Source organism: Nelumbo nucifera, chromosome 4, assembly GCF_055504915.1.
Source record: "Nelumbo nucifera cultivar China Antique chromosome 4, China Antique-T2T, whole genome shotgun sequence".
Classification (NCBI taxonomy): Eukaryota; Viridiplantae; Streptophyta; class Magnoliopsida; order Proteales; family Nelumbonaceae; genus Nelumbo; species Nelumbo nucifera.
Window position 1 is genome coordinate 13,654,239 of NC_142652.1, and position 27,660 is coordinate 13,681,898.

The 27,660-nt window shown below is 36.6% G+C and overlaps 1 protein-coding gene and 1 long non-coding RNA gene across 4 annotated transcripts; one reads left to right on the forward strand and one right to left on the reverse strand.

Annotated features, from left to right (window-relative positions):
- Positions 1–15,887: 15,887 nt before the first annotated feature.
- Positions 15,888–22,178, forward strand: LOC148792032 (uncharacterized). 2 transcript variants are annotated; one of them, XR_016085461.1, is made up of 2 exons: positions 15,888–20,697; positions 20,840–22,178. It is a non-coding gene; the product is annotated as an uncharacterized LOC148792032 (long non-coding RNA). The 2 variants fall into 2 exon arrangements; XR_016085462.1 differs by having other exon boundaries at positions 15,888–17,391.
- LOC104607990 (neurofilament heavy protein) lies at positions 21,908–27,003 on the reverse strand. Of its 2 annotated transcripts, XM_010273807.3 has the most exons (9): positions 26,461–27,003; positions 25,479–26,225; positions 24,976–25,383; positions 24,758–24,822; positions 24,453–24,527; positions 23,700–23,799; positions 23,526–23,588; positions 23,239–23,349; positions 21,908–22,292 (listed from the first exon to the last, which is right to left on the reverse strand). In XM_010273807.3, the coding sequence occupies exons 1-9, from the start codon at positions 26,509–26,511 to the stop codon at positions 22,233–22,235; spliced, it is 1,680 nt and encodes a 559-aa protein (XP_010272109.1). In that variant the 5' UTR covers positions 26,512–27,003; the 3' UTR covers positions 21,908–22,232. The 2 variants fall into 2 exon arrangements, with proteins under 2 accessions (XP_010272109.1, XP_088759164.1); XM_088903038.1 differs by lacking the exon at positions 23,526–23,588.
- Between the last annotated feature and the right edge of the window lie 657 nt (positions 27,004–27,660).

Below are 27,660 nucleotides of genomic sequence, written 5' to 3' on the forward strand. Positions count from 1 at the left end.
CAGTTCTGGGGTCCAGTTGACCTGGAGACATAACCGGTTTCCGGATGAACTGGTCTGACCTTCCAATCTGGTCCAATTTTCAAAATCATGAGACCCAGTTGCCTCGTAAATTTACAAAAAAAAGAAAAGAAAAGAAACAGATAGAGAATGAAAATATGGGACTTGGGCGATGGATCTATAACTTGATAGAAAAGCTTTGTTTTTTGATTTTTTTAATATAAAATTTAAACATTTTATACATATATTTGACGGTGTTTGGTATGGTTTCTGTTTATTTAAAAAACAATGCAAGTTCATTGTCATGTGGGCGTTTGTTCCAAAATATTATTTGGTAAGTCTGCTTATCAAATAAATGTTTGTCTCAATTTTTGTATAAGTCAACCATTGGGGAAAACTTCATTTTAGTGTTTATTTATTGTTATGCATATGTGACGTCTAATGGTGCCTAATGACATATAATGGCGCCTAACAATCAAGTAAGTCGAAAAATGTTTATCAATCATTTTTTTTTTGGTTTTGAAAATAAATAAAATACAAACATTTTTCAAATAAATGGAAGCCATACCAAACATCACCTTGAGATAATGTTTGCTTGAGATAAATGAGACGAGAGGTGGTTTCTCGAGTAGTACCTCAACACTCAAGTTAATAAGAGCAATAGGGTTATAGGGTAGTTGGCTAGGCCGAACTAGTTAAGATGAGCTAGACTTAATCGAACAAACTGAAGAGCTTAGAGAGCAAGTGAGCTTAGAGTAATTTTATTAGGTAGAGAGCAAAGAGACTATCACATGAATTAGTGGGCCCCATTGTGAAAGATGTGGGCCCCGTGCATTTTATTACTGGCATGAAACGTCATCATTGGTTCCACAGCCAGTTAAACAACCAAAGCGTTCAGCTAAACCTTACTCCTATCACATTGTGTTTTTTGTTCATGGGACACGTGTCAACTTTCAAAGTAATCACCATTCGAGTTGTTAGGGACGTGGCAATTTTTTAAAAATTCCTTCTAAAGCCCACAACCCACTACCAGACTACAACCCCCCCCTGCCCCCCCCCCCCCCCCCCCCCCCCCCCCCCCCCCCCCCCCCCCACCATTTAGACATGTGGTCTTTTCATTTTTTTAGGAAAACTAGACACATGGCATTTCCTCAGAAGTTGCTGCTAAAGCCCACAACCCACTACCAACATTTAGGTGGCATCCTATTAATTCAAGAAATAGGATTCAAAAAGTGGGTAGTTTCACTCCTAAATATTCTCAATAAACAATTACTTATTAGCTTAATACATGTTTATTCATAGTCTATTAAATACAAATGGTGGGAACCATTAATTACAAACATGATTTAACTTTTAGGAAGCAACCTAATTTAACTTTTAAAAATAAATAACTCAAAATAGATTTATTAGATAAATAATAAATACCGAATAAAAGTGGGTTACTGTTTACGAATAAGATCTCCTTTAGTATCTTAAATCAAATTAAAAAAAAAACATAAATTAATAATGGCTCTCAAATAAAATAGGTCAGAATAGATTGTCAATTACAAAGATACAATACCCATATTATTTTTTTTTAATTTAATTTTTGATAACTAAATTATACACACATTTTACCCCGTGCTTAGTACGGGGTCATTCTCTACTTATACATTTAATCAAGAACCTTGGCGGCTAGATGGGCTTGGCTGGTGTCTGCCACGTGTCTTTACGTCATCCAGGATTTGCAGTGTGTACCAATGACATATTAGCTTGCAAATCATATGGAAGTGTAGCACATCATTGCCTCTTGACTCATCCGAGCTCTTGGCACGTGTCGACTTCAATTCGGCCATATATCGTTTTTCTAATATTCCACATGGCAGGCCAACCCAAGCCCAATTCACTAACTACCTCATCAACTTGCATAATTTGATTAAGGAGAAAAATGGTTAGGAGAAAGAGAAATGTTTAATTAAGAGAACAACTATAGAATTCTGAAATTACAATCCTAATAATCTATTAGTAGCATCGCATCATGCCTGTAGATTTGATATCAATCTATGTGTACCGTAGGACTAAGAATTCTGAAGTGGATTATTGGGCTGAACAGTCATTCTCTCTTTAATTAATACATGAGTGGGGAGCCGCAATTGACTAAGCAAGGACACATTAATTATATGGCTACATTGGTCGGTAGGCGAGATGTAATGGCATAAATGCTTTGATGGAGCCTCTTAAATTGCTAGTTAAGCTCCTTTTGGTTGCAATTCATTTGTACTGGTGTAAATGTATGAAAATGCAATAGGCCGAGTGTAAATTCTGCTTTAATACTTTTGTTAGCTTTTTAGATATAACCTTATCTTTGTTTGTAATGGGTGCAAAATTTATATGTGATTCAGATTTATACTACAGCCAAACGCATCCTTAAGACTTAGAAATTTAAATGTGGCTTCTAAAATCAACAAAGGCTTCTTTCTTATGGCCACAAGAAGCCTCCAAGTTACAGGTAGGTACGTCTGGATTCCATTAGCATTTGCTTCACGTCAAAAGGGTTCATAAATTTCTTGTATTATGTTCACTGAGGAATGGGGCCCTATATTTGCCCTGTTGCTGTATGCACTTGTTATTGTGTGGGCACTGGGCAGTAGAGTAGCCAATTATGACCGGAATTGCGCATGTTGTGTTGGCTATCGACACACGCTCCAAACATAACCCCACCAACTTATTCTAATTATTCCTTGAATGATTTTCTTCAGAGCAAGATATATCTTCTTCTGGATGCTAAGTAAAAAATATCTGGTTTACATTCTGTTTCTTTCTCTCATGTTAAGAGATAATTTAATGGATTAGCTCATGCCTCGGCTGCATGGTGTTACGGGTCCAATATTGAAGATGAATGGGTTTTGAACCCACCGTTTTATAGTCAAAGTTTTTTAAGTAATTAAGGAAATTTCTGTAGCGAAAAATAAGATATATCTGTATAAGAAAAAAGGAATGAAATCAATTCAGAATCACAACTGTTGTGACCATTGGTTTTTAGGTCGGTGGTTCGACTGTTCTATTCAAATGGATGGTCTATTTTAATTTAAAAATAATAATTAAAATAAAAGCAGTCTTCTCTGAGTCGAGTGGGTCAACAGTTTGACCGCTCAAGTCAATAATTTTTGACTAAAATATAGGTTAAGGGTGAAACGTAACCATGTCTCTGAATGATTTTCAGACCAAATGATTTAACCATCCAAATCAACGATGGTTCGAAAACCATGCTACAATTACAAGTCTACAAGTTAGTGCTTGGCTTATCATCTAAGAAAACAAACCTAAATATTGACTTATATTAAATATTGCAAGACATGATCAATCGTGGGAATCAACATGGAAAAAAAATGACTTACAGAAAAAAAAAAAAAAAAAAAAATTACAAGGAATGCTATCTTTACTACAATTACTAACTTTTTGAAAACAAGCATACAGAATACAACCATTTTCCATGCAACCAAACACCCTAAAATATCAGCTTTCTAGGAAATCGTTAGATTTCGTTTATTCTATGTGCAAACCCACTGGTGATTCAAATAATCTAAGTCTGAACTCGACAAAAAAAAGAAAAAGAAAAAAGACCAAATCAAATGTAAACCATGTGCCAACCCGTCGAAATTAGCTCATGTCACCCTCATAAGAACTATTTGATTACGGGTTATGCCTTAAAAATCAGCTCTCAACTCTCACATGTTATAAATCCATGGCCCATTGGGAAGCAAGAGAATACCGTTGGATTGAAGTTGCTCAAGAAGGGAGTTTACAGTAGAAATTGGCAAAGTAAAAGAAGAACGAGCAAGTAAAGTAACAAACCATAAATATATCTGTGAGAAGAAGTGATTCCTTCCTTCTTCCTTGTCGATTTCCTATACTTGTCTAACAATATTACCGATTTACCGTCTAATCTACTGCTTCAAATCTATGCTTGTAGGCTCATCAGTCCTTTGAAGTTAGAACTATACGTTGGTACTCGATAGGAGAGACGACTACGGAAGATGTGATGTCGCACAAAGTTTAAGATTATATAATATTAAATCAAGGTGCGTCTGGGTTCCAAAAATACCATCTTGACCTTGGTATGAATAATGAATGCCCATTATCCAATAAGGTGGAGGAATTTAATTCATCAACTTGTTCAAATACTAAAACCTCACTTTGCTTTTTTTTTGAAGGAATTGTATGAAGCCAGCGTGGATTTTCTTGCAAGTTGTGGGCTGACATTTGAGAGCTAGGCCCATCTATATACTTCTAGATAGGGTAAGACAATGAACTTTTTTTGCCACCTGGACCCACACTAATGACATTGAGTAAGGGCTGCTACCTCATCCTCATCTATTTCATGTTATTATTTTTTTTTGGGTATTCCACATGTTAAAAATGGATCTATAGCGATACATATATATAGGTTGTAGAAAGTAGAAACTGAACCCAATTGTTGCAACTGGGCCGGGCGCTATGACTCGAGTCCAGTAAACGATTCATCCCGTTGTTTCAAACCCTAGACCTACCGGGTCTGGAGCATCAATCCATCAATCGACTGGTCTAATTCAAGCCCCCTTCTCCGTCTGATATGTTAGGATGGCCATTATAAGTGAAAAGCTATACAATGAATCATCTTAAATAACGGGATATTTAAATATCTTTGAACTAAAATAAATAGATTTTTAATTTACTTTTCTAATTTTCAGATAAATAAAAGGTAATTTTGTCATTTTAAACAAGTGCGAATGCCATGGGGCATTGGGCCGGGCCCATAGGAGCTAATGTGACATGATAAACGTGCGGCCCATTGGCATATCCACTTTCACCGTACTTCCACGCATTTGAACACGCGCCTCTTCATGTGGACAGTGGACCGGATGCAGTAAATGTGCAAAACATAGGAGATCATATTAAAAAAAAATTAAAGCCGTATTTATTATTAAATTAATATTTTTTGATAATATTATTAAATTAATATGTACATAAGAATACAGAAGCAAAAAGAAAAAAAAAAAAAAAAAAAACTTGAAAACAAAAATTGGTGGGTCGGGCCGCTGGAGCCTGGAGGAGGGGCAAGAAAGAAATAAGACTCGTGAGAGCAGCGATGCCAATTGCCATTAGAAGGTAGCAACACAGCCAAATCACGGAGGGCTCGGCCATGGGCTTGGGCTTTAATGTATCTCTAATTATTCTAGATAAAGTGTATTATTCAATTATTAATTAAACCTATTCTTTAGTGTTTTAAATCAAATAAAAAATAATGTCTGAATTTCAAGATTTATTTCTGAGAGCAAGGTTTTAAATTTCGCAACGTATCGGCTGATACGTTTCAGAAGAGTTGCAATACACGGAACATGTCTAATTATAGGGTTTCGTATTTATTCGTCTGTATCGGACCGATACGGGTCCATCGGCTTTGTATCGGGCCGTTTCGGATATGTATCGGCCGATACAATCCGAAACGCGCCGATACATATCCGAAATGGACCGATATGCATTATGTATCAGCCGAATTTAATTTCCCTCTTCTTTTTAAATTTAAATTTAAATTATTTTTCTCTCTCATTAATATCAATTTTAATTAAGTCTTAAAGTTTGGGACGTCACTAAATGCTAATATAATTTAATTAAATGCTCATTAAATTACCTTTGATTACAGCATTTAATAATATCATTAAATGTTATTTAAGTGAAATAACTTGTAAAAAATCACAAACCAAATACAACAAGTTTCGAACCCAAGTCATTTGCTTGTAACAATAATTAATTAACCATTTTTTTATACTTAAAATAATTTTTCTTGCCTTGGTGGATGTTTCCCAACAAATGCTATAAATTTGATTATTAATATTTATATAATAATAAGATGAATACCAAGTTATATTGATTTATTAAAAATTAAGGTATATATTAACTTATACATATAATAAATATTATCTAATTCTAGATATAATAAATATTAACTAATAAATGATTTCAAAAAATATTAACTAATAAATATTAGTATATATACAAACATTTTAGTTCTTCTATTATTTTTCAATGGTTACTAATTATATCCCGATATTTTATATAAATCATTAAAAAAGGGTTTTTTATGTTTAAATTAGTTATATTCACATAAAACTCATTTTTATTATTGTTCATATTTTTAAGGATTTTTTTTGGATTTTCTAGTATATACATGCGTATCTTGATTTTTCGCCTGTATCTATATGTTTCCAAAGCGTATCTCGATACATCTCTTAAAATTATCTTTCTGATACACCTTGCGTTTCCGATACTTTGAACCTTGTCTCAAAGTATGAATTATTTTAATTACATTGGGCTTAGATTCTGCATTGTACTCATCAAAAGTTTCACAAATTCCCAACCCAAATTGCACCCTTAAGAATGGGGCCATTTACTAGTATAATAATATACATTTTGCAGTATGCCTCAACCCTAATCCGGTTTAAAGATTGGCCTAAAGAAATAATAATAATAATAATAAAAAAGCTTAAAGATTAAGGTGGTGTTTTGGTTGGTGGTTTTATTATTGCCTCGTTCAATTTTAAGAGGGGAAGCTATTCCTTACTTAACCTATATTTTTGGTTGAGAAAAAACCCAGCTGTTATTGTGTCATATTTAATTGACTATTTTTGCAAAACTGGATTCTTGAATATTTTTATGGTTATAACTTATAAATGGGTCATTCTTTTGATCCCAGATCTCTTAGAACCAAAAACTCTGCACATGCTGTGCGTGTATATTATGGGGAGAAAATCCAAATGTGCAGCTGGATGCATGTGATTTCAGGGTGTGAGCAGAATGTTTAATTTTAGTGGATCCCGTTTCCATTTTTTTAACTAAATACCAAAACAAAAGTCTCCATCTTTTAATCTTTACTATCATAAAGCCGATCGATGCTTGTCTTGATTTTGGTGCAAGTCAAAAAATTAAATCAGAGTGCTATATTTTTTATTTTCATCTTTACTTGTAATGTATGATAATACGTTTCACTTGTGTTAGTATTGAAAAAGAGTTTAACCATGATACCATAAACATATGATATTCGAAAAACTTGTAAGCATTTAGCTGGTTATCATAAAAGTAGTAAACCAATTTAAGTGGTTATTTGTTAAATCCACGTAACGTTTCAAAAACTGGATCGAACGTGGAATCATTTTGGCCATCAGTTCTCGGGTTAAACAGTCTGATCGTCTGGTTCAAACAGATGATTCATTCTGATTTAGAAATAATTAAAAAAAAAAAAACAAAAATCGTTTGTCAAGTCAACTATTTAGGTCAGTAGGTCGTTGATCAAGTCAACAGTTTTTTTGACCCAGAAATGGTTTTAGAGTGAAATGAAACCGGTTGCCTGACTGGTTCCCAGGTCAACCGGTCCGGCCGTTCTATCTGGTCCGGTTTTCAAAACCATGAATCCATGGGAGGCTTTTCAATATCTCATCTTTTTGATAGCATGGTTATTCTCCATTCATAAAAGCGACATCCCAATTTTTTCAAAGACACTTAAAAAACCCATCAACCAACACCTCTTAAGCAAATTGGATTATATTTTTCAACCCTCAACCTAACCCGGACCAAATTGCATGCTTGATTGTTGGGCACTTAGGCACAAAATAAATAGTATGTGTGTATTTTTAAAATTAAAGTGTAAATTGCTGAAACCTTCCTTTAAAGTTAAGTAATTGTAATCATCTCCCCTGAACTCTCTTTCTAGAACCTTATAAAACAAGATATTAAAATGCCCAAAATACCGATATTACTTTTGAGGGTGGTTTTTATGGGCAAAAAACAATATAAACTTTATGAACAATATAAATAAAGAGAATTTAAAGTTCCAGCTTTACTTGAGTGATTGATAAGAAGGGAAAATTTGGAAAATAAATCAATTTCAGAAAAGAGATTAAAAGGGTTTTGGATAGGGGTGCTCACAGTTCGGTTAACCGAACCAGTATTACCTATTTTTAGAAAATTGATAACCAAAACTGAATCGAACCGATCAATTAGCCAGTTCAGTTTGTTAGTTTTTTATACTTACAATATATATTATAAAAATATATAATAAAAACTAGAAATATATATAAAATATTATATCTTAAATAATAAATAATATATTATGTATTATAAATATATAATTATATATAATGCATATTTATTAATTTACAATAGATAGAATATATAGTATAAATAAATATACATAATATATATACTAGCCAATTTGGTTAATTGTCGATTTTTTATATTGGTTAATCGAAACCAAACCAACCGGTTCAGTTAATCAGATTTTTGGTTCAGTTTTGATCGGTTTTTTTTTATTTGGTTCAGTTTTTCTTGCTCACCCCTAGTTTGGGGTAGTGATTCATATGAAGAGAAAATTTTAAAAATAAACATTTTTTGTTAAAAATAATTGCATGAGTATTTTGAACACTTTCATGCCTTTTTTTAAGAAGGTTCCACCAGAGGGGGTCTATAACTATGTTAGAACATTTAGGGGAGGTGACCACAATTAGTAAACTTTGGGGGGGGGGGGGGGGGGGGGGCGGAGGTTCAGTAATTTACCCCAAATTAAAATCAGTTGGGCTCCATTTGATTTGTGGGGAGATTTGGGTGCGATGGGAAAAGATGGGATGGGATGGGAAAGTGTACAAGTTTAACTTTCCAATGTTTGGTTTTACATGGGAAAATAGAATGAAAATTATCCAAGACAAAACAGAGGTCTGGGAGGTCCAATCTGCAGAGGGAGGATGAAGACGAAACAGAGATCTTGGAGGTTCAATCTACCCTCATCGCTGGTGAATGCCTACCATCGTCATCAACGGTCTTACGTGTCACAGTTTCAAAAATAGTAAAGTTGAACCACACAGACAGAGAAGGAGGAGAGGGAGCTTTTCTTACTTTCTCATCAGTTTCTACTATTCATCATTATCTCTAACCCAAGGTTCAAAATATTGATACCCGGCGTATCGGGCGTTTCGATACTCGTTTTTTTAACTTTTTTTATTTTTTTTCAAAACTAGTTCAGGGGAGCCGGTCTAGGACCCCTCCATCCCCTGAACCGGTTAGACCCCTGATACACCCACTGTAGGGGCATATCGAAAGGGTCCCGGAACGATATTTATCGGCCGATACGAATTGATAAGTAACGATACTTTGAATCTTGCTCTAACCCATTTTATTTCTCTACACTTCACAGTAGATATCCGATCCTTTGCATCTACATGGTTAATTACGAGATACGGGTTTTCTCCGTCTTTTTTTCCCCTCTGGATTTATAAGTAAAGATAAAAATTGAGGTTTCTTATCATGACTTCCTGCTATTATTCTTCCGGGTTTTTTCTGTTGAGATTGGCATGTTATTCCGGGATATACCATCTGGGTTCGTATCCTGCGGTTCTGCTTTTGTAATTGTATGCCTGAAAATGGAGGGATTTCAGCAGAAAAGATCGTTTGGTAAGGGGAAACCATATCACGGATGTGCGGCGACGCTCAGAAACATCTTTGATCAGAAATCCGACATTAATCTTGTCCTGACGGAGAGAGTTCTCAACGAAGGTCAGGCATCGGTTCTCTGTCGGTCCTCTTATTTCTGTTCTTTATGTTCCTATTTACTTTCGTTTTTTATCATTCGTACTATTTAAGGAATTTTGAATTCATCATTCCCGTTGAGGTGGCGATTACCAGCAGATTTGTTACCGGCAGTGGTGGTGATTACCAGCAGTGGAGATGAGGATGAAGACGATCTCGATTTTTTGCACTGGGGTCGCATTGTTTTGGTGCGACCCCGAATCTTTAATTTTTGGATCTAGCATCCCACATTTTTCTCACCCCATCCCACTCTTTCCCTCAAAACAAATACGAGAAAATGGAATATTTTTAAAATATTCTCTTTGGGGACCATGGAGAAATCAGCAAATTGCTCCGGTGGAGTTAGGAGTGAACACATGGTAGAAATTAGTGTGGTTTATATTTTTGACTTCCACCTTTACTTACACACTAGAGAATGACCCCTGTACTAAGTATGGGACTAGTATTTTTGATATATTTTATCCATGTATTATAATAAATTTTGTTTGCCACACCTAAATATAGTTTTGCTTGAAATTTACTAATTATTTGGAATATCTAATTTAAGTTTGTTATTTAACATTTAATTTGTAATTGGCAACCTATTTCAATTTGTAATTGCCTTTGTGTCTTTTATTCAAGTTAAAATAAATAAATTATAAAGATTATAGGGCTATTAATTTGTTATTTTGTTTGACACCTGCACTTAGTATGTGGAAGGGATTATAGCTTATAAGGGCAACTTTTGGGTCATATTATCAATAAAAATAATCTTTTTAAAATAATTTCTAGAATAGGGTATTTTTTAAAAAAAAATATCAAAAAGCGGTAGAAAATTGTTCATCTTCTTCTTCCTTCAAACCATCGAATAAATCTCCCCACCTCTGATCTCTTTCTCTTTCCTCCTCTTCCTCCTTTCGATGGCCATGAAAGAGCTTCATCGTCAAGCACTACCTGGAGTTGGGAAGGTGGACGCCATGAAAGACCGGTGTCTAGAGCTCAGCACTACTTGGAGGAGTTACGATGGCCATCGCCAAGACCGCCATGAAAGAGCTTCGTCCGCCTTTCACCTTCTGACCACTTTGATGGAATGCATGATCTTTGTTTTTCCTCGTCGAGCACTACCTGGAGGAGGAGGACGGAGCTCTTTCAAAGAAGAAGGCGGAGGGGATGATAAGAGGTGCAGAAAAGAAGGCGGAGGGGACGATTAGAGGGGAGGATGAAGGCGGATGAAACTCTTTCGTTCTCCCTTCATTGCAGCTTTGCTCCAAACTCAGATGCAGAAAAGAAGAAGCATAAGAAAAAAGAAGAGGAGGAAGAAGAAGGATGAGGAGGAAAGAGAAAGATAGAGACGAGGTGGGTATATTTATTCAGTGGTTTGAAAGAGGAAAAAGAATGTTTCTACCCTTTTTTGATATATATATTTTTAAAAAGTTACTCTATTCTAAAAATTATTTTTATTGATAATAAGAACCAAAAGTTGTCCTTATCAACTATATATAATCCCTAGTTTTTACTATTCAATAAATATCAATAAAAACTAGAATTAACCATTTCCATGTTTTTTTTTTCAGAACAAAAGTGAAAAATGGAGTTTTGCGTTTTCACTTTTTCCTAATAATGTGAAAAACCACCTCCCAAATCCTATATCTTGAATTAGTGTTTGAGTAGGGGGCTTTAGATGTGCGATATCATGTACCATTTATACTAGTATTGAAAAAGAGTTTAAAGATTATTATATCAGTAAGATATGATATTAGAAAAATTTGTAACCAAACAACTGGTATGGTATCATAAAAGTGGTGGTTATTTATTAAATCTACCGGAGGTTTTTTCAATATTAATTATGTCCTTTTGTCAGCATAGTATAAAAACTATCAACCAAACACCTCTTAATCATATTGGATATCCCAACCCGTATCAAGTTGGGCAGTTGGGCCCAATAAGCATCATGTAATGTGTGTTTTTGATTTTTTTAAGAATAAAATCAGTTGGGGGACCGTCGTGGTCCGTACGTGGAGAACTCAGCAAGTTGTCATTTAATGATGCGCTCTCATTGGATATCCCTACGTGTGACGTGTCTACCATTCATCGTCATCCCAAAACAAAATTCACTTGGAGATTTCTTTAACGTTTTTTGTCCACCCATTTGCTCTGCTATGCTGCCCTGTCATACACACTCACAGTCTCATCCATTATTGAGATTTGAGACTACTCTCGTCTCGCTCACTCCTTCCACATCTTCCCTCAGTGATGTTGTATTCTGATCATTCCACTTGCAGGCCGGAGCATCATGGAGGCTTATTAGCGCTCAACGAAAATGCGGTCATCCGCCCAGAATATCTCTAGCTCATACATTCTTCCACAGCTCCCACTTCAGAGTTAAGCTCAATTTCTTTGTTGTTCCCAGTACGTAAGATTTAATTTCTTCTCTCTCGATCTTTTTTTAGTTTCCTTGTTTAATTCCAACATGGACATCCTGCTGTTGCTTGTCGATCGGTGATTGGAAACCTGTAGCTGTAGGAAGAAATGACATTCAATTCTGCAGCTTTAATATATACTTTTGAGTAACTCATCAATTTCTAGAAAGAGGTGGAGAAAATAAATATACACATGATATGTTGTAGGAAAGATCCATTTTTAATTCTTGATTATTTGTTGGATTAAAAATGAAACCTTTTTTTCAGTCAACGGAAAGGCTGGATAGCTTGATTCAGATCTCAAACGTAGGCTACTTGCTAGCTGGTTCGAATTCATGATCTCTCTCTCTCTCTCTCTGCTCCAGGGTATCTATACTTCACACTAGATAATTGGTCGTCCTAATTCCCAATCTTCTGTTAGTCCACCCCATTTATTTCTAATTTAGTCAGTATTGCAAGCTATATATTTGGTGAAAATCCAAAAGTTAATATGGGATTTCCAAGTGGAAAACTGGTGCTCAACCAAAACAACTCGCCCCAAATGCCGAAACCGTCCCAAACAAGGCCTAGATCTAGATGGTTGCAAGAATTCGGTTTCTTGTTCTCAAAGAAATCCTTTGCGCGTCTATTTCTAAAGCATTGCTGACAACATTCCTTAACCACAGTTTTAAATACAAAGCTTGGTGAAGGAAACCTTCTAGCTAGTTATGACTTAATTCATTTATACGATGAAATTTACGTGATAAAAGCTACACGTTCAGTTTCTACTATCCTCCCTTTTGGCTTTTGCACCCACTAGACTTCATATTAGTTCCTGCATCGACAAATCTCATCCCTCCATTGAATCAATACAAGTACGAAAGAAGAGGATAGCAGAGTTAAGGTTATCAAAAACCTGAATAATTAATTATTGCAGCTAGGAAAGGTAAGCTTCTTTTTCTTGTGAGTTATCTCAGTTTGTATGTAGATGGATGAGAAAACTCTGTTCCGGGGCTGCAAAATGGTTTCAGGGCTTTGCAGCTGCCTGCCGCATATGGTTGTCCCATCACAATTTAAGAAGTGGTGTAGCATTGCACATATTGACGTATTTTGCTGATTGAGACTACCTCTTGCAGACTAACTCTTATATTATTATTTATTGTTGGGCTCCGAGCCTCCAACAACAATAAAAGAAGAAAAATGCCAGGATTTTTTTTTTTTTTTTTTGGTTTAAAAAAAAACTGTCAGGAGAAGGAAGTTAATCTACCTGGAGACTGGAGTAGTGCAATTGTTTTGACCCAGAAGAAGGAGAGGAAACGTCCCATCATGGTTTTCAAAACCGGACCAGACCGGATGGTCGGGCCAAAAACCCGGTAATCGGATCCATTTTCTTTTAAAATTGGATTTTTCTTAAAAACCGTTGATTTTAATCAATAAATCATTAAATCGGGCAGTTAATCGTTTGAACGGTTTTAATCGTTCTTTATTTTTTGTCAGAACAAGCCGAACATTCAGTTCGAACGGTCAGACCGTTCAACCCACTAACCAGACCCTAAACAGTTCAGTCTCTGCGTCGGTTTTAAAAACCATGCGTCCCATGACCATGTATTGAGCTCCATTCTGAATGACCCAAAAGCAAGCAAGTTCCTATCAGCAAATCAGGTTCAAAATTGCTTAATAGGGAAGAAATGATTTGGCTATTGACAAGTTCCTATTGTCCTCCGTTTACAATTTAAAATCCTGAGTTGGAAGAAACAACAATCTATTCTGGGAAGACAGAATTTGTGATGCACATCTTGCGGTGCCTAATTAATCTGATAAAATGATCGTCCGAAGGTGATGAACATGAAAAGGAGATCGTTAACTACTAGAAAACACGAAAAAAGTTAATTGCATAAAACCATAGTTCGGGTGGCCTGAGTTAATATGCAACGTTGAAGCTTTATAGAGCTTGGGAGGTTTTACTTTGAGTGGAGATAGAACTTAGAAGACATGAGAGGGAAAGATAGCACTTAACGCGTCTAACATGGTGGTTGGTGATCAATATTCTATTGGTTTTATCATTTGTAAATGAAGGATCCTGGGCTATGTTTCGGTTTGATAGAAAATAAGAGAGAAACGGAAAGTTACGGGGAGGTTTTAAACAAATGTTGTGAAATTTCTTAAGAACATTCCCTCAAGTTTCTTTTCTTTTGTTAAGAATTTTCTCTCAAGCTTCTGTGTTCTTTTATTTATTTATTTATTTTGTCAAACCATGCCAACAGGTCTCGTTCTATACAGGTTTGCCTTTGCCCTAATCCAACCTTCAATGCTTCCATCTAACCCAAATTAATAATAGGATAAAATATAAAAACATCCCCTAAACACTTTCATTTTAACAAATACCTCTCTTGAATTTTTGAAAAATTTGACATAATCTCCCTTCTATCACCTTCCCAGACGGAAAACGTTAGAATGATGTACCATTTTTTCTAAATATCCAATTCTACCTTTTTATAAATTATTTTACATACAAAATTACTGGAATGATACTGTTTTTACTTGACAAAAACCTCATTTTAATGGTCATCTTCTAATGTTTTTCTTGAGTTAAAACAAGGTTATTCAAAAGTTGAACAGGAGAGGTATTTGTTAAAATGAAACTATAGGAGAGGCTTTTATGATTGTCAGAAACTTCAAGCAAGGTTTTTGTATTTTACCTTAATAATACAGTGTGTGTAGATATAATTTAAGTTGGAATCTAATTTATGGGTTCTAGGGTGTCACTTCCTCGATAGTGAAGAAAAATCAAAACAAACATGAGAAAAAAAAATCCCAAACTTTAAAAAGGCAAATAAATCACAAGAATATATATTTTTCTTGGATGCAAGTAGATCTATTCAAGGGTCGGGCTGGGCCGATCTTTGTCTTTATATTAATAGAATATATTCATGCCCAAGCCTTAGCCTAGCCCGACTATCGTGCTTTAAGTTTAGAGCCCAATCCCAACCCTCATATAAAGTTTGAAGCCAGATTAGAAATTTGAAAAAAGTTTTATTTTTCTTTTATTATTCATTAAAAAATCTGTTTCATTTATATTAAAAGCCTCTAAACCCAAAATAATGAAAGATCTCACTATTACTTGAAAAAAGAGAAAAAATCCAAACCCAAAATATTAAAAGATCTCACTATTACTTGAACTGGGCCTCTTTAAGAAAGCCCGAGACTAACCCGAAAAAAAGTCAAGCTTGATGTTTTAGACCTGAGCCCATACGTCCAAACCCGACTTAGAATGGGATGGGCCAGACCAACCTGTCACGCTAACACAGCCCATGAACTGGTCTAGATGTAGAGCTTTTCACGACCTGACAAGGCAAGAACAATGAAACCTCAACCTGACTCGGGTTGAAGCATAACCTGACCCTATACCTGAATAAACCTGACTTTTACCCAACCCCATAAGATCGGGTCAAGCCAGATTTACTGTTTTAACTGGACTCAACATGCTTCCAAGACTGGGACCCACCACAAGACCGTGACCCATATGTGGGAACTCAGATAATGTTGGAATGGAGTGTCCCAGCCGTATAACATCTCCCAATGTTGTTATTCATGGGATGTGCTGTGAGGTTGAGGTGTACTCTGATATAAAGAAGAAAATCCAGATTTCCTAAAACCCACCTACCAGTGGGAAGTTTTGTTTATTGCCCCTGCTATATTGCCATATTCCATGTTTATTGAGAAAGCTTTTGGGTTTAGCAGCTATTTTTTGATCATCCACTTGGTTGATGATTCTATCTGGTATGAAAAAGTTCAGTGCAACCCACGCGTTTTGGATTCTTAATAATGGATTAACCAGAGAGAGTCAGAGACGCGTTGTATTCCCAGATGCTATCAGAATTATTCAGAAACAAATTAAAGACCCCGGAAGCTTCGACTTGTTCTTCGACGAAGGCGAACATGAAACTCTCTCTCTCTCTCTCTCTCTGTCTGATCGTTGGTAAAATGTGATAATTCGTCGTTACATTGTAAATGTCGAACAAGATTAAGACGATGACGACGACGTATTAACGTGGAGGAGGAGAGGAAGAATACCAGGAGGCAAGGGCCCATTCCCACCAAAAAGAAAATATGAAGAAGAAGAAGAGCATAAAAGAAAAAAAAAAGGAGTAATATCCTCCTCCTTCTTCTCCTCTCCGTGAATCAATCACAACAATAATCTTGCTTCTTTTTCTCCTTCAACTTCCCAAGCTTCCCTGTCTTTTCCCCAGCCAAAATCCCGACTAGAGTACGAGAAGGAGAAGAACCACCCTGCTTATTCTTGTCCCTCAAATTCACAGAATTTCTATTTGGTCCCTTTGCAAACTCTCATCATTTCCCAATTCCAACGGACGATAGAAAAAGCAAAACTATAATACAATTATGAGCACTTTTATCAAGTGGGTGAAATCTAAGTTCTTCAAGAAAGAACAAAACCAGGTTCGGGCGGCGTCAGATGTCTATGATATTGAGAACGGATTACCACCGGATGGAAATCCTGCTCCTCCTCTTCCTCCACCTTCACCCATTTGCGTCGTCATCGACGAGAACAACATTCTCAGCAATGCTGAGAGTGGATTATTTCCGGGTAGAGTTCCTGGTTCGGGATCCGACGGAAGGACTAGACCAGCTGCTGCACCGGGAATTGATGGAACTGGAATAAACCGACCTGTTTCTGTTCCGACCATGAGAACTCTGATTATGAGTTTTGGCGTGGAGAGCGTACTAGGTACATCAGTGGGGTTATTTTTGGTTGCAATGAACATGGATTTTGATCATGTTGGCGGAGAAGGAATTAGGCTAGTCCCCAAGATATTCGGGCACCATCCCGTTTTGTTCAAAGTGTTCCTCGGCGCCGACGTGGTCTGCATGGTCTGTTCATCGACGGCGTATCTGCTTCCCGGATCAAACGCCGCAATCCATCTCCGTATATGTGCATCGTGTGCACTACTTGTTTCCATCTCCATCCCAATCGTCAGTATGATGAGTATATAGATTAATAGTAGTAGTAGGCTAGTAGCCATCCATCCCAATCAGCTGCAGGAGTAGTCATGAAGTCTTAACGGAGCTGCTGTCAGTACTGTTTGTTGAAAATTCGAAGCCATGAATTCTTAGATAGTGTTTTACTTTTCTCTTTCTTACGCAGGATTGAATGTGGCATATTGATGACCGGAAGGTTTTCTTTCTGCGAGAACAGAGAAGCTTCAGTAGGAAATGTGATTGGAAGCGGATCGCCTTATATCCATTGAAGATCCCTCGGGCATCCCCAAAACATGGTTCTTAATTCCTTCGATTTACTCATCAACAACTTATCATGCCAATTATAAGAAGTTGATGGAATATTTGTTTTCTTGGGTGCAATTTCAACAAAGCTCTAACCCTGTGGTTGAATTCTATTCCAATCGTATGGTTCTTTCTCTAGATCTTTTTATGGTTGGGTAATCAAGCAACTATATATAATGTTTTTTTTTTTTTTTAAAAAAAAAAAATTGCTTTCTTTGATGATGAGATGGGGGCTTAATTATATGCAGTAAACTTCTGATTTTCTTCAAGCTCATGCATCTACCCCATGTTTTTGTAAACCAGAAGAAAAATCTAGTTCATGTTTCTCGAAGTTATTTATGGCTTCAAGCTAGCTCCTAGCTAGGCTCTGGTAGTTCAATTCTCATCTTTCAGATATTGGTTTTTGCTTAGCACACTAATTAATTCTTCTTCTGCAATTAAACATCATTGGTTTCAGATGCCAATGATATTAATATCTCTATCCAAATTATACACAGCTATTATTTCTGTAGGTCGCTTTATCAATTCTAAATTTAATATGAAATATCTAGCTTGATTGTTACTTGCATGGTATCAAGGTCCCCTGTTTATGAATGATATGTCATGTTTCTTAGTCCAAAAAAGAAAAATACTTGATTTCTTACAGCCTCCAATATAATCCTCTACACCTTCACAGTTCCAATTAATCTTTTATCTTACAAAATCTTATTATAGCTTTATAGTATATAAATATTCTTATTTAAATTTATAATTCCACTAACTAGGCCTATCAGTCACACTTGATAGTTGATGCTCCACTTCTACTTATATTGTTGCATCTTTTCATGTTACCATCTTTTCTTTCTTCTCTTTTTTATATTTTTTTTCAGTACTTAATTCCAAATACAGTATAAGATCTAAATATGATTATTTGGATAGCTTTTCTTCTTCATGATTTCTATGCATTTTTTTAATCCCTTTCGATCTGTCATTAAAGTATATTATTGATGAAACTCACCTTGCTATACATCCTATTTTTATGCATGCTAGAGACAAAACAAAATTGATTATAATAGCAGGGATAACTTTGGGGTTGTGAATGTAATGAAGATGTTAAACTCAGAAAGAGAGAGAGAGAGAGAGAATATAATTAAATTATATTCTTTTTAATGTGATACATTTTTTTAATTTTATTTTACATAAATCTATATATTAGACCTTTTTTCAGTACAATTTAATTTATAAATGATGAAGCATTAAAAGTTAAAACTAGTAAAAGGGGACCCAAAGCAAAATTTGCTTGTGCAGGGGTATTTTTGTTCATTGCAATTCGATTTAGGAAAAGGAAACCCTATTCTAACGTGTATTTAGTAAGAGAACAACAAATGACATATCAAAGAAGTATTATGAGAAGTTTTTAGTTTAGTTTAGTTTGGTTTATTTTATTTATAAACAACTAAATAATTATTTTTCTTAAATTTTAAGAATTATTATAATTAATTTATAATATTATCTTTTTTTTTTTTAATTTTGGTGTTTTTTATACGAGGCTTGCGCCTCACCAATTTGAGGCGCAAGGCAATGAGGCGTAAGTCTAAATGGAGACCATAGCCTCTTAGTAGAGGGGCAAGGTGCCCAAGGCTAGATGTTTTGGCTCCACCTCGCCTCAATGTGTTTTAGAACTATAGGTTCACTGGCTCTATATTAAAATTTAGGTCTTTTGAGTTTGATTGAATTACACTCATCAAAACCTTCAAAAAAGTATAGCTGAGAAGATCATACAGGATCTAGTCTAATCCACATCGATCCATTGGATTGTTAATCATAGCTAGTGACCAGTTGCTCAAATAATGATCTCTTAAAGGCTCAGTTTGGAAGCAGTATAAATACAAATATGTACAGCATAAATGCATACAAAATAATACAAAATATAAGGTTTTATGGTCTACAAATTTGACTTTGTACTCCTTCCAAACTCAGCCTTAAGGATAGATTTCTATACTTTTAAATGTAAGAAGGATCCAATCCAAGAATTCAAGCTTCATGAATAACAATAAATTCCAGTACCAAATGTGAATGGTGATTTTTAACTTCAAAGTCTAGCCAAGTCTAAGTCACATGACAGCTTAAAAAATTTTAACGCAATCATATAATAATTATTTGCGAGAAACAACAGTGGCCAAAGGAGGGGAAAATCAGATTCAAACAACCCAACTATTTAACTTGTATAGTCGAAATCTATCATGGCCTACACAAATTAGGGTTTGGGGAAGGAAGAGAGGCTGAGGAAAAGATGAAGAGTGAAAATAGAAGGGAAGAAAGTGTAAATTTTGAGTATATGGGCTGCACAAATTAAAAGATAAATAATAAAAGCATAAAATCTTGTTTGGGGCTAAAAGTTAAAATGCTGAAATTTAGTACACATAAAATCTTATTCCTGTTTTACTAGGGATTTTTGGGAAAATAGATAGAGATATCTGTTGATGTTTCCCTAATAAGCGAACAGTTGGTCATTAGTCATCTGCCACTTCTTGTCTCCTCCATATCTCATTTAACTTAAACATGAAATTAATTTAGTAGCTGAGGTTGCAGCCATGGTTTTAAAAAAGGAACCGGTGACCGAACCGGTCAGGGGTTCGGATACCGGTTTGAACGGTCCGACTGTTCAACTCGAATGGCCAGTCCGTTCTGACAAAAAAATTAAAAAATTGAAAAACGGTCAAAACCGTTCAAATGGTTCGAATGGTTAACCAGCCGGTTCAGCGGTTTGTTGATCAAAATCAATGATTTTGGGGGAAAATGGAACCGGCCAGGTGACTGATTCCCAGTTTTTCTGGTCCAACTGTCCGGTCCGATCCGGTTTTGAAAACCATGGTTGCAGCAACTTGAAGTGGGTTTAATTAATTACGCCTTTTTCATGTCTCTCTCTTTTCACTTAGCCTCATGTTTTGTATTCAGTAAGAAGCTCTACTCACAAGTCTGAACATGAAAAAGAATGACATTGTTTAGAAATCAAAACAGAGTGCTCTGTCTGTCGATCAAGAGATGGTATACTAACAACTAAAAAAACAGTCACATATAGCTAAGTTGTATGTAAGTATGCATGTATGTATGTATTATGCAGTTAAAAAGAAACTAGTCAATTCAGATGCAATGCATGACTTACAACAGTAAAATTTGAAGCAATAGTATGATCTCTTGGATTTGATGCATCTATCGACAACCTTTTTAACCATAAAAGCAAATTTCTATCTAACTGATTGATGTAAGCTCAGATGGCCCTGTCCAATCGCAGGGAAGTGAACTTACCATGTTGTCTTCGGCCAATCCAAGCATCAACACTGATCATCTATGGGATGGTTTTAGGGTTTATCTTCTGTTAATCTGTCCTGTTCGAAGATCAATGCATGAAAAGATGGGGGAAGAAACACATGTCTGAGACATGCATGTATATTTTCATTTCTACTCCCGTTTGTTACATACTTGCATATTCCTTGAAATTGAAAATATTTCTTTCTGCTGGAGTATATATGCTGATTAGTAATGGCCTTGAATTCGGTAGAGCTGATGTCCTGATTCTTTTCATTCAGTATCGTAGCATATATTCAGAAAGCTTCATTCAGTATCGTAGTAGCATATATTCAGAGAGCTTAAGATCGAGAAGACGCTTATCTCAGCTTTGAGCTGTTCAAACGTTACAACATTCGAATGTAAGGAGAGGGGGTGAGACTGAAGAATTCTTTGCTGCAAGCCTATTGGACGCGATTCATATATAATTTATTCATAGGCCCCTTCTTGTTCTTTAACTCAGAAGTTATGTCCTTCGCGAGCTTACATGATTCATGGCAACAAATTCACTTATGCCCTTTTGTGTGTGCATTTACACGTCTACTCTAATTTTTGTTGTGTAAATGTTTTCAAATTGAATTATGAAATTTTATTTCCTTTTTAAAACTATGGGGCTCGGCTCGGACGGTCACCACATCTCTCTCTCTCTCTCAATATAAAAAGTGGTCACAGAGGAGAGAGCATAATATGGACTTGCGGCAAGAGAATTTGGCTTGAACTTGTCACCTGGTGAAAACAGTACTAGACAGGGCTCGTTTCAATCCTCAACTCGGTGATAGAAGTAGGTCATGGACTGGACGTGTAATATGCGGAAAGATTAAGGGGCTGTTTGGTTCGCAGTCAGAATTGAAATCAGAATAACCTATTCCCATAACTTGTTTGGTTCAGACAGGAATGAAAATGAAAGCTGAAATAAGAAGAAATGAAATTTCATTCCCGCGGGAGGGACAGGGAATGACCATTCCTTCAAATGGGGAATGCCATTCCATAAAAAATGGAAATGGGATTCTGATTCTACCCAACTAAACAGTTGGAATCAAAATAGCCCATTCAATTTCCAATTCCAGACCCCTCTTCCTGCAAACCAAACGGGGCCTAAATTTTGTCCTTAATTCACATCAACCATAAACGCATTGAGGTTCTGGTCCGGATTGAACCACCACCTTTGGATCAAAATTTAACGGGAATGGTCCACATGCTGGTTATACTTGAGTTGGCTTGGTTTAATGGGCTTTGGAACTTTATGAGAGGGTAGGGTGGTTATGTAACATAACCATTAATGGTAGATTGATCCACGTTTACAGCTTCCATGCATAAAAAGATTTCGGGAAACTTGAAAACCTTGTGCCAATACAAGCCTTTCCGTTTTGGGTTCCACTAGATTCTCTAGCTATAGTACACACACCTGGCTGAGCTCTCTTTCAACTATTACTAGAATCCACCACAACAGAAAAAGATCAACCATGTGAACTGCCTATTGAGACTATACATATTATCCAGCCTACTAGGCTGTTACTCTCATCAATGGCTGCTGGCACGGTTACTTATCTCAGTGCCTATTTCAAGACGAACTGATCTACATTTGATACAATAGCATATTTTCTTCTGGTTCCTCGACAGCAGTCTAGCAGATTATCATGAAATTGTATCACCTGTGGACTCGGGTCCATGACGAATCTTATGATTTTGACTTCCCTGTGAAATTATAAAATGCATCATAAATATTGTCAACAGAAGAAGGAACAAGTACATATCTGAGTGTAAATATCACTAGAAATTCAAATATCTGAGTGTAAGTAATACGTGTATTATGTAAGGATTTTCCTTCCAATTTTAGTTTCCATAGATGAGACGGCTAGACAGAGAATGAATATAGGATTTGCACCGACTTTCAGTCAAAATTGCAAATTCATTCCAATTTGCCTACCGATTGTCAGGCTTAGGAGTTCATTATATTTGGATTTGGGTGTCAACCAGAAATTTCAAGATGAATGCTTGGTGGGCAGAATGAGTATACCAAGATAACAGTTACTGCAAAAGCTGTAACACGTGAGGGCCCACCATGTTAGGCAAAACCCATTCGACATGCTGGCCCACTAAAATGATGCACCTAGTGAAGATAATGAATATGGTAAAAAAAAAACATAACACTTGCAGAGAAGTATCATGGCTGTTAATACCCAAGGTTCTTCTCAGGCCTTTGCTCAACTTCAGCTTATCAACACCCCCCCCCCCCACCCAACACAAAGAAGGGTATATTCTTGGCTAGTCTGCCCCATCCACTAGCAGTAATAACGACCAGAACCAACCTTGGTTTCAGAATAGTCCATACAAAGCCTAGAATTGATGAATGAAAAATAAAGATAAGGGTTATTACATGGATCAGAAATTGTCCAAACTGGTAATAAAAAAGAAGAGTAAGGTCTCGTGAAGGATGATCCATGTGTGTGTCATTTCCTTGTTCATCAAGTAACTTCCCTTTTGAGGAGGAATCATTAAAGCAATTGGAACATTGGTGAGATAGGCACTTTTGAAGGGACACAAAATGAGAATTTACTCGAGCAACTTGAAGTAGACAGTTTAACTTGATGAAAGATATTCATGAATTAGAATAACAAATGATATAGAGGCCACAAAATACCTTATCTATACGAGTTTTTGACATCCCCTGTGTCCGATAAGAATCAGGCATTGGTGTAGCTTTGAAATTAAGACTCTGTCTCAGCTTTTTAATCTCTGCTTCTTTCTTCACCTGCATAATACATTACAAGGACATTACAATGTATCAGACGTTCTTGGAATGTTGATATCCTGTACGAAATGATTTTTCTGTATTCTCCTTAGCCTTTCAGGTGGGTCTTATGCCCATCAAAACTGTGGTCTAACTTGTGCTCCAACTAGAGGTATTTGTTATCTGAAGGGGGGTACCTTTGTCTTTGACCCCAGGCGCATAGTTTCCACCTCCTTAGCATTAGACTTCTCCTCTAGTTTCTTAGAGAAATGAAACAAAGTGTAAAAATTTGATTCATCACAAAACATCCTGATCATTTAGGCTTGAAAATAAATATAATATGTAGAAAAGAGAATTAGGTTCATGAATACCTCTTTTTGTTTCTCTGCTCTCTCATCACTTCTCAATCCAAAAGAAGAAGATGGGACAGACTTAGCACTTGTCTGACTAACACCAGCTGCTCTGAGAGCCCTGCCATAAAGCAACCAATTCAGCATTGAGCTTTCAATATAAATACCAACCAAATATTCACAAAAAAAAAACACATTTTCTTCATTGATGAAACAATAAGAATTATGGGTTTTGTTCAGGAATTAAAGCTCTTTTTCTATTAAAGGATGTGTCCGGTATATATAATACACATGCACAAATTGGTTTGCAGCCCAATCCTCATTTTGCCCACTATTGATTGGACTGCATTCCAAGAATTTCCCAAGTCCAAGCAAGTGCTCACCTACCTTTTACTAAGCTGCCAAACAACCTATGTGTTAGTTGCAGAGAAACAGTTGTCAAACCAGTATACACATTATACACATGCAAATAACGGTTTGCAGCCCATTCCTCCTATTGGATACTATTGGATCTATTGGATGGACTAGAACAAGCGTTCACCTAGCTTTTACCAATCCTCCCAATGACATAACCATTAGTCCAAAAGAAACAGTTGTCAAACCAGTGTAATTTGATCCTAGGTCCATTGTTTGCCAATAAAAAATAAATCAATAACAATGTCCAAATGGGCTTTTATATTTGCATGACTCATATTGATAAGCATGTGTATCAAATTTTCAAAGCAAATTCTAGAGTAATTCCGATTATCATTCAACCCAATTAACAAATCTTACCCTGCTGAAGCAAAGTTCTGTCTTGGACCCACTTGATCTGTTTGATATCTGCCCTTTTCCACTCCCTTCCTGGTACTGTACTTAGTAGGATAAAGATTTAGAAATTAGATCATTCTGAGGTTTATAGAAGTTGGATGAATGAAAAGAGACAGCAACTGACATGTATCCATTACTGTAACTATCTTCTTGCAGAAAGTTAACAAAAACTAGAAAAGAATACACATTTCAAAGCAGATACATTGCATGCATGAATGCAGGTATTTATCTAAGTAAGCAGAGTTGTTTACTCGTTTTGTGAACATTACCTTTGCTTCTCCTTTCGCAGATTCATTGAAGCAGACATATTTCGTTCTGTTCCCTTGACCAAGACCTGCAAAAGCCAAATGGTGAGACCAGAGACACGCAAAACTGAAGAACCACTCAGCAACCTACATGCTGCCATTGATAAAGATAACAAGTAGAAAGACTTGGTTCAAGTGTTGGCATGGCAGTCAATAAAAGGTAAAATGACCAAATCATAAACCTGCTGGGGGGCCAAAGGTCTTGCTTCACTGGAAGTTCTTTGTTGGCTTAAACTGTTCTGAAATGTCTTAAATGCTTTTTTAACAATTTCCTTATCTCCCATCTTTTCCATTATGAAAGATCTTCTCGTTGTGGCATGAGTAGCAGAATCAGAATTTGTGGGTTCCAGACTAAGAGACAGGTGCAGTGTGGGAGTTGATCTCTTGCTTTCCACCGTTGAAGGATTCTGTTTCTTTGGTAAAGACGAACGGCTTGCCTTCCTTGCAGAAGTCCGAGAAGCAGATGTCACAGTGGTAGCTGATGCAGACTTAGACACCCTAGGGGTAGAAATTTGTGGTGATATCTGTATTGGTGTTGCTGGCTTTTTCCTTTCTCTTACCAAATTCTTATGTTTGATGACAGGAGTTCCCTGAAGAATTCCATTTGAAACGATGTTCAGCAACTGATGTCTACAGCAATGGTTTCTGCAAAAGACCAATTACAAGAAGAATTTTGGTACTTCACCTTAAGAGATTCCTTCGGCGGCTTCAATTTAGCATCCTCAACCTTTTTATCTTGAATGTTACTTTTCTCATTACCCGGCTGTTGTGGCACTTCCATTGGGGACTGAAATTCTGGAGAACGATTGTCTTCTTTAACTAAATCAACCATCTCCCGTTTGTTCGATTTCGGGCTCTCTGAGGTTTTCAGTTCTTCCATTCCCTCAACCAATGAAATTTGGCACGCTACCTCAACGGTAGCATCCTTGTTCGACTCTGGAACCCTAGCAACCTTGTTTGGCTCATCCATAATAGCTTCCTCATCACTTGGCTCTTGGCATTCTCCAGAGACCGTATTATTCTCGTTTGGCTCCTCAATATTGGTGATACAGGAAACACTGGTTGAGTTGCTCTCCAGCTCAGTGGCTTCAGTAGTTCTCTCAAAGTTCGATGGATCGAACTCAGCATTATGCCCATGGACATTACCAACTAGATCTCCGTTACTTGCTTCATGTAACCTCAGTTTATCAGCTTCCATTTGCTTCTCCTCTTCAAGCAGTTGAGCCCTTCGAGCAGCAATCTTCTTGTAATGGGCTTCAAAATAAGCCTTCTTCTGAGCAACCGATCCGGGGGTGGAACACTTCTCAACTTCTTCCAGGTACTTGTTTGGCGAGAAAGACGACCATCTCTCCCAAGACAAAGAGTCGTTCTCAAATCTTCCAAACGAGACCGATACCTCAAGAACAGACTTAGAAGAAGTTGGTTTTTCCATCTGTTGGTTTCATAGGCAACAAAACAACCACTAAAGTTGAAGCAAGAAACGGCAGGATACATCATAAAAACGACCAAGCAGAAGCAAGAGTAGAACTTGAGAATTTTGCAAACACATACATACAACCGGAAATCAACGAACATTCATCGACAAACAAAAACACAGAACATGGAAACAACAATTATAACGAAATTAAAGAAGAAGTGGGTTGGGGAAGACAGTTCCAGTTGGTTACCCCATTTTCGCCTTCGAGAGCATCCATCGTCGATTCGACCATATAGTTCATCTCTAGAAGATCAGGATCGAGTTCAGAGCTGTCCCTGAAAGAGGGATAATTAAAACCTCGCAGCCAACATGTGACACCGAACAGTGATCAGTACAAGAAGATTAGAATGGAGACAAAAGAGAAGAAAAAGGGAGGATAGAACCAAGAAAGTGAAGAAGAACGGAGAACATGTGCCTCCATCTATTTCCTTTTGTTCTCCCCTTGATAAACTTAAAGAAGCTTTTTACCGATACTAGATCCTTGTTTGTTTCTGATTATTCTAAAGAATAACTCCAAACCCAATTACCCCACTCATCATCACCAGAATTATTGTTGTGTAAAGCCAGGTTGTTCAGAAGTATCTAGAGCCCTAGAACTTATCCAAAACTATTCCATTATCTTCTTCATACTTTTCAGCAACCTACTGAGAATGTATCGCAGAGATCATTCTGCAATTTTCTTTTCTTTACTGCACTTTCTTTCATACACGGTGTTGAGAAAGTACGCATTGATGGAAGAGAAATGGAAAGGTTAAAAAGGTTGCCTGATATTTAGCGAGTTTACACGTGACCGTAGAGCGTCCAATCAAAAATCAACCAGGCCCCAGCCCGATTACTTCCACGTCTCGTCTGGGCCCATCCATCAAAATGGGTTTGGGTGTTGAAAGGTATGGTGGGCACGAGCCCACTTGTGTTCGAGCATTGTCGGCCAGCTTTACCTTGTACTCTCTTCCAAATCTACTGCTACTGCAGTGCAGTGCAGTGCAGTGCGGTGAAGTGCAGTGCAGAAGAAGGGTGAACACTGAACATAAATCTCATTAACTACATTGTTAGGATCATATTTTTGGAGTTCCGAGTTGGTTATGATATTTGATAGGCCTAACAAATTCATTTCACCCACATCTTGAAATAATGTATAGCGTAGGGCCCATTTGTATTGACAGTTGGGGTCCATATCCTTGTCATGGCCTTTCAAGTTTCAAGCCCCACCCACAAAATGAATAAACTGGGCTTCCATTAGGAAGCCCACAAACCAACCTCAGCTTAATTATAGTCTTTGTGTATATATGGTTCTAGTCTTACCAAATTGAGTATCTTATTAATTTTTAAGTGCCATTTCAGAATAAATCTAGTTATTGTCGGCCAAAGCCTATCAAGCAAGCAAATCTGA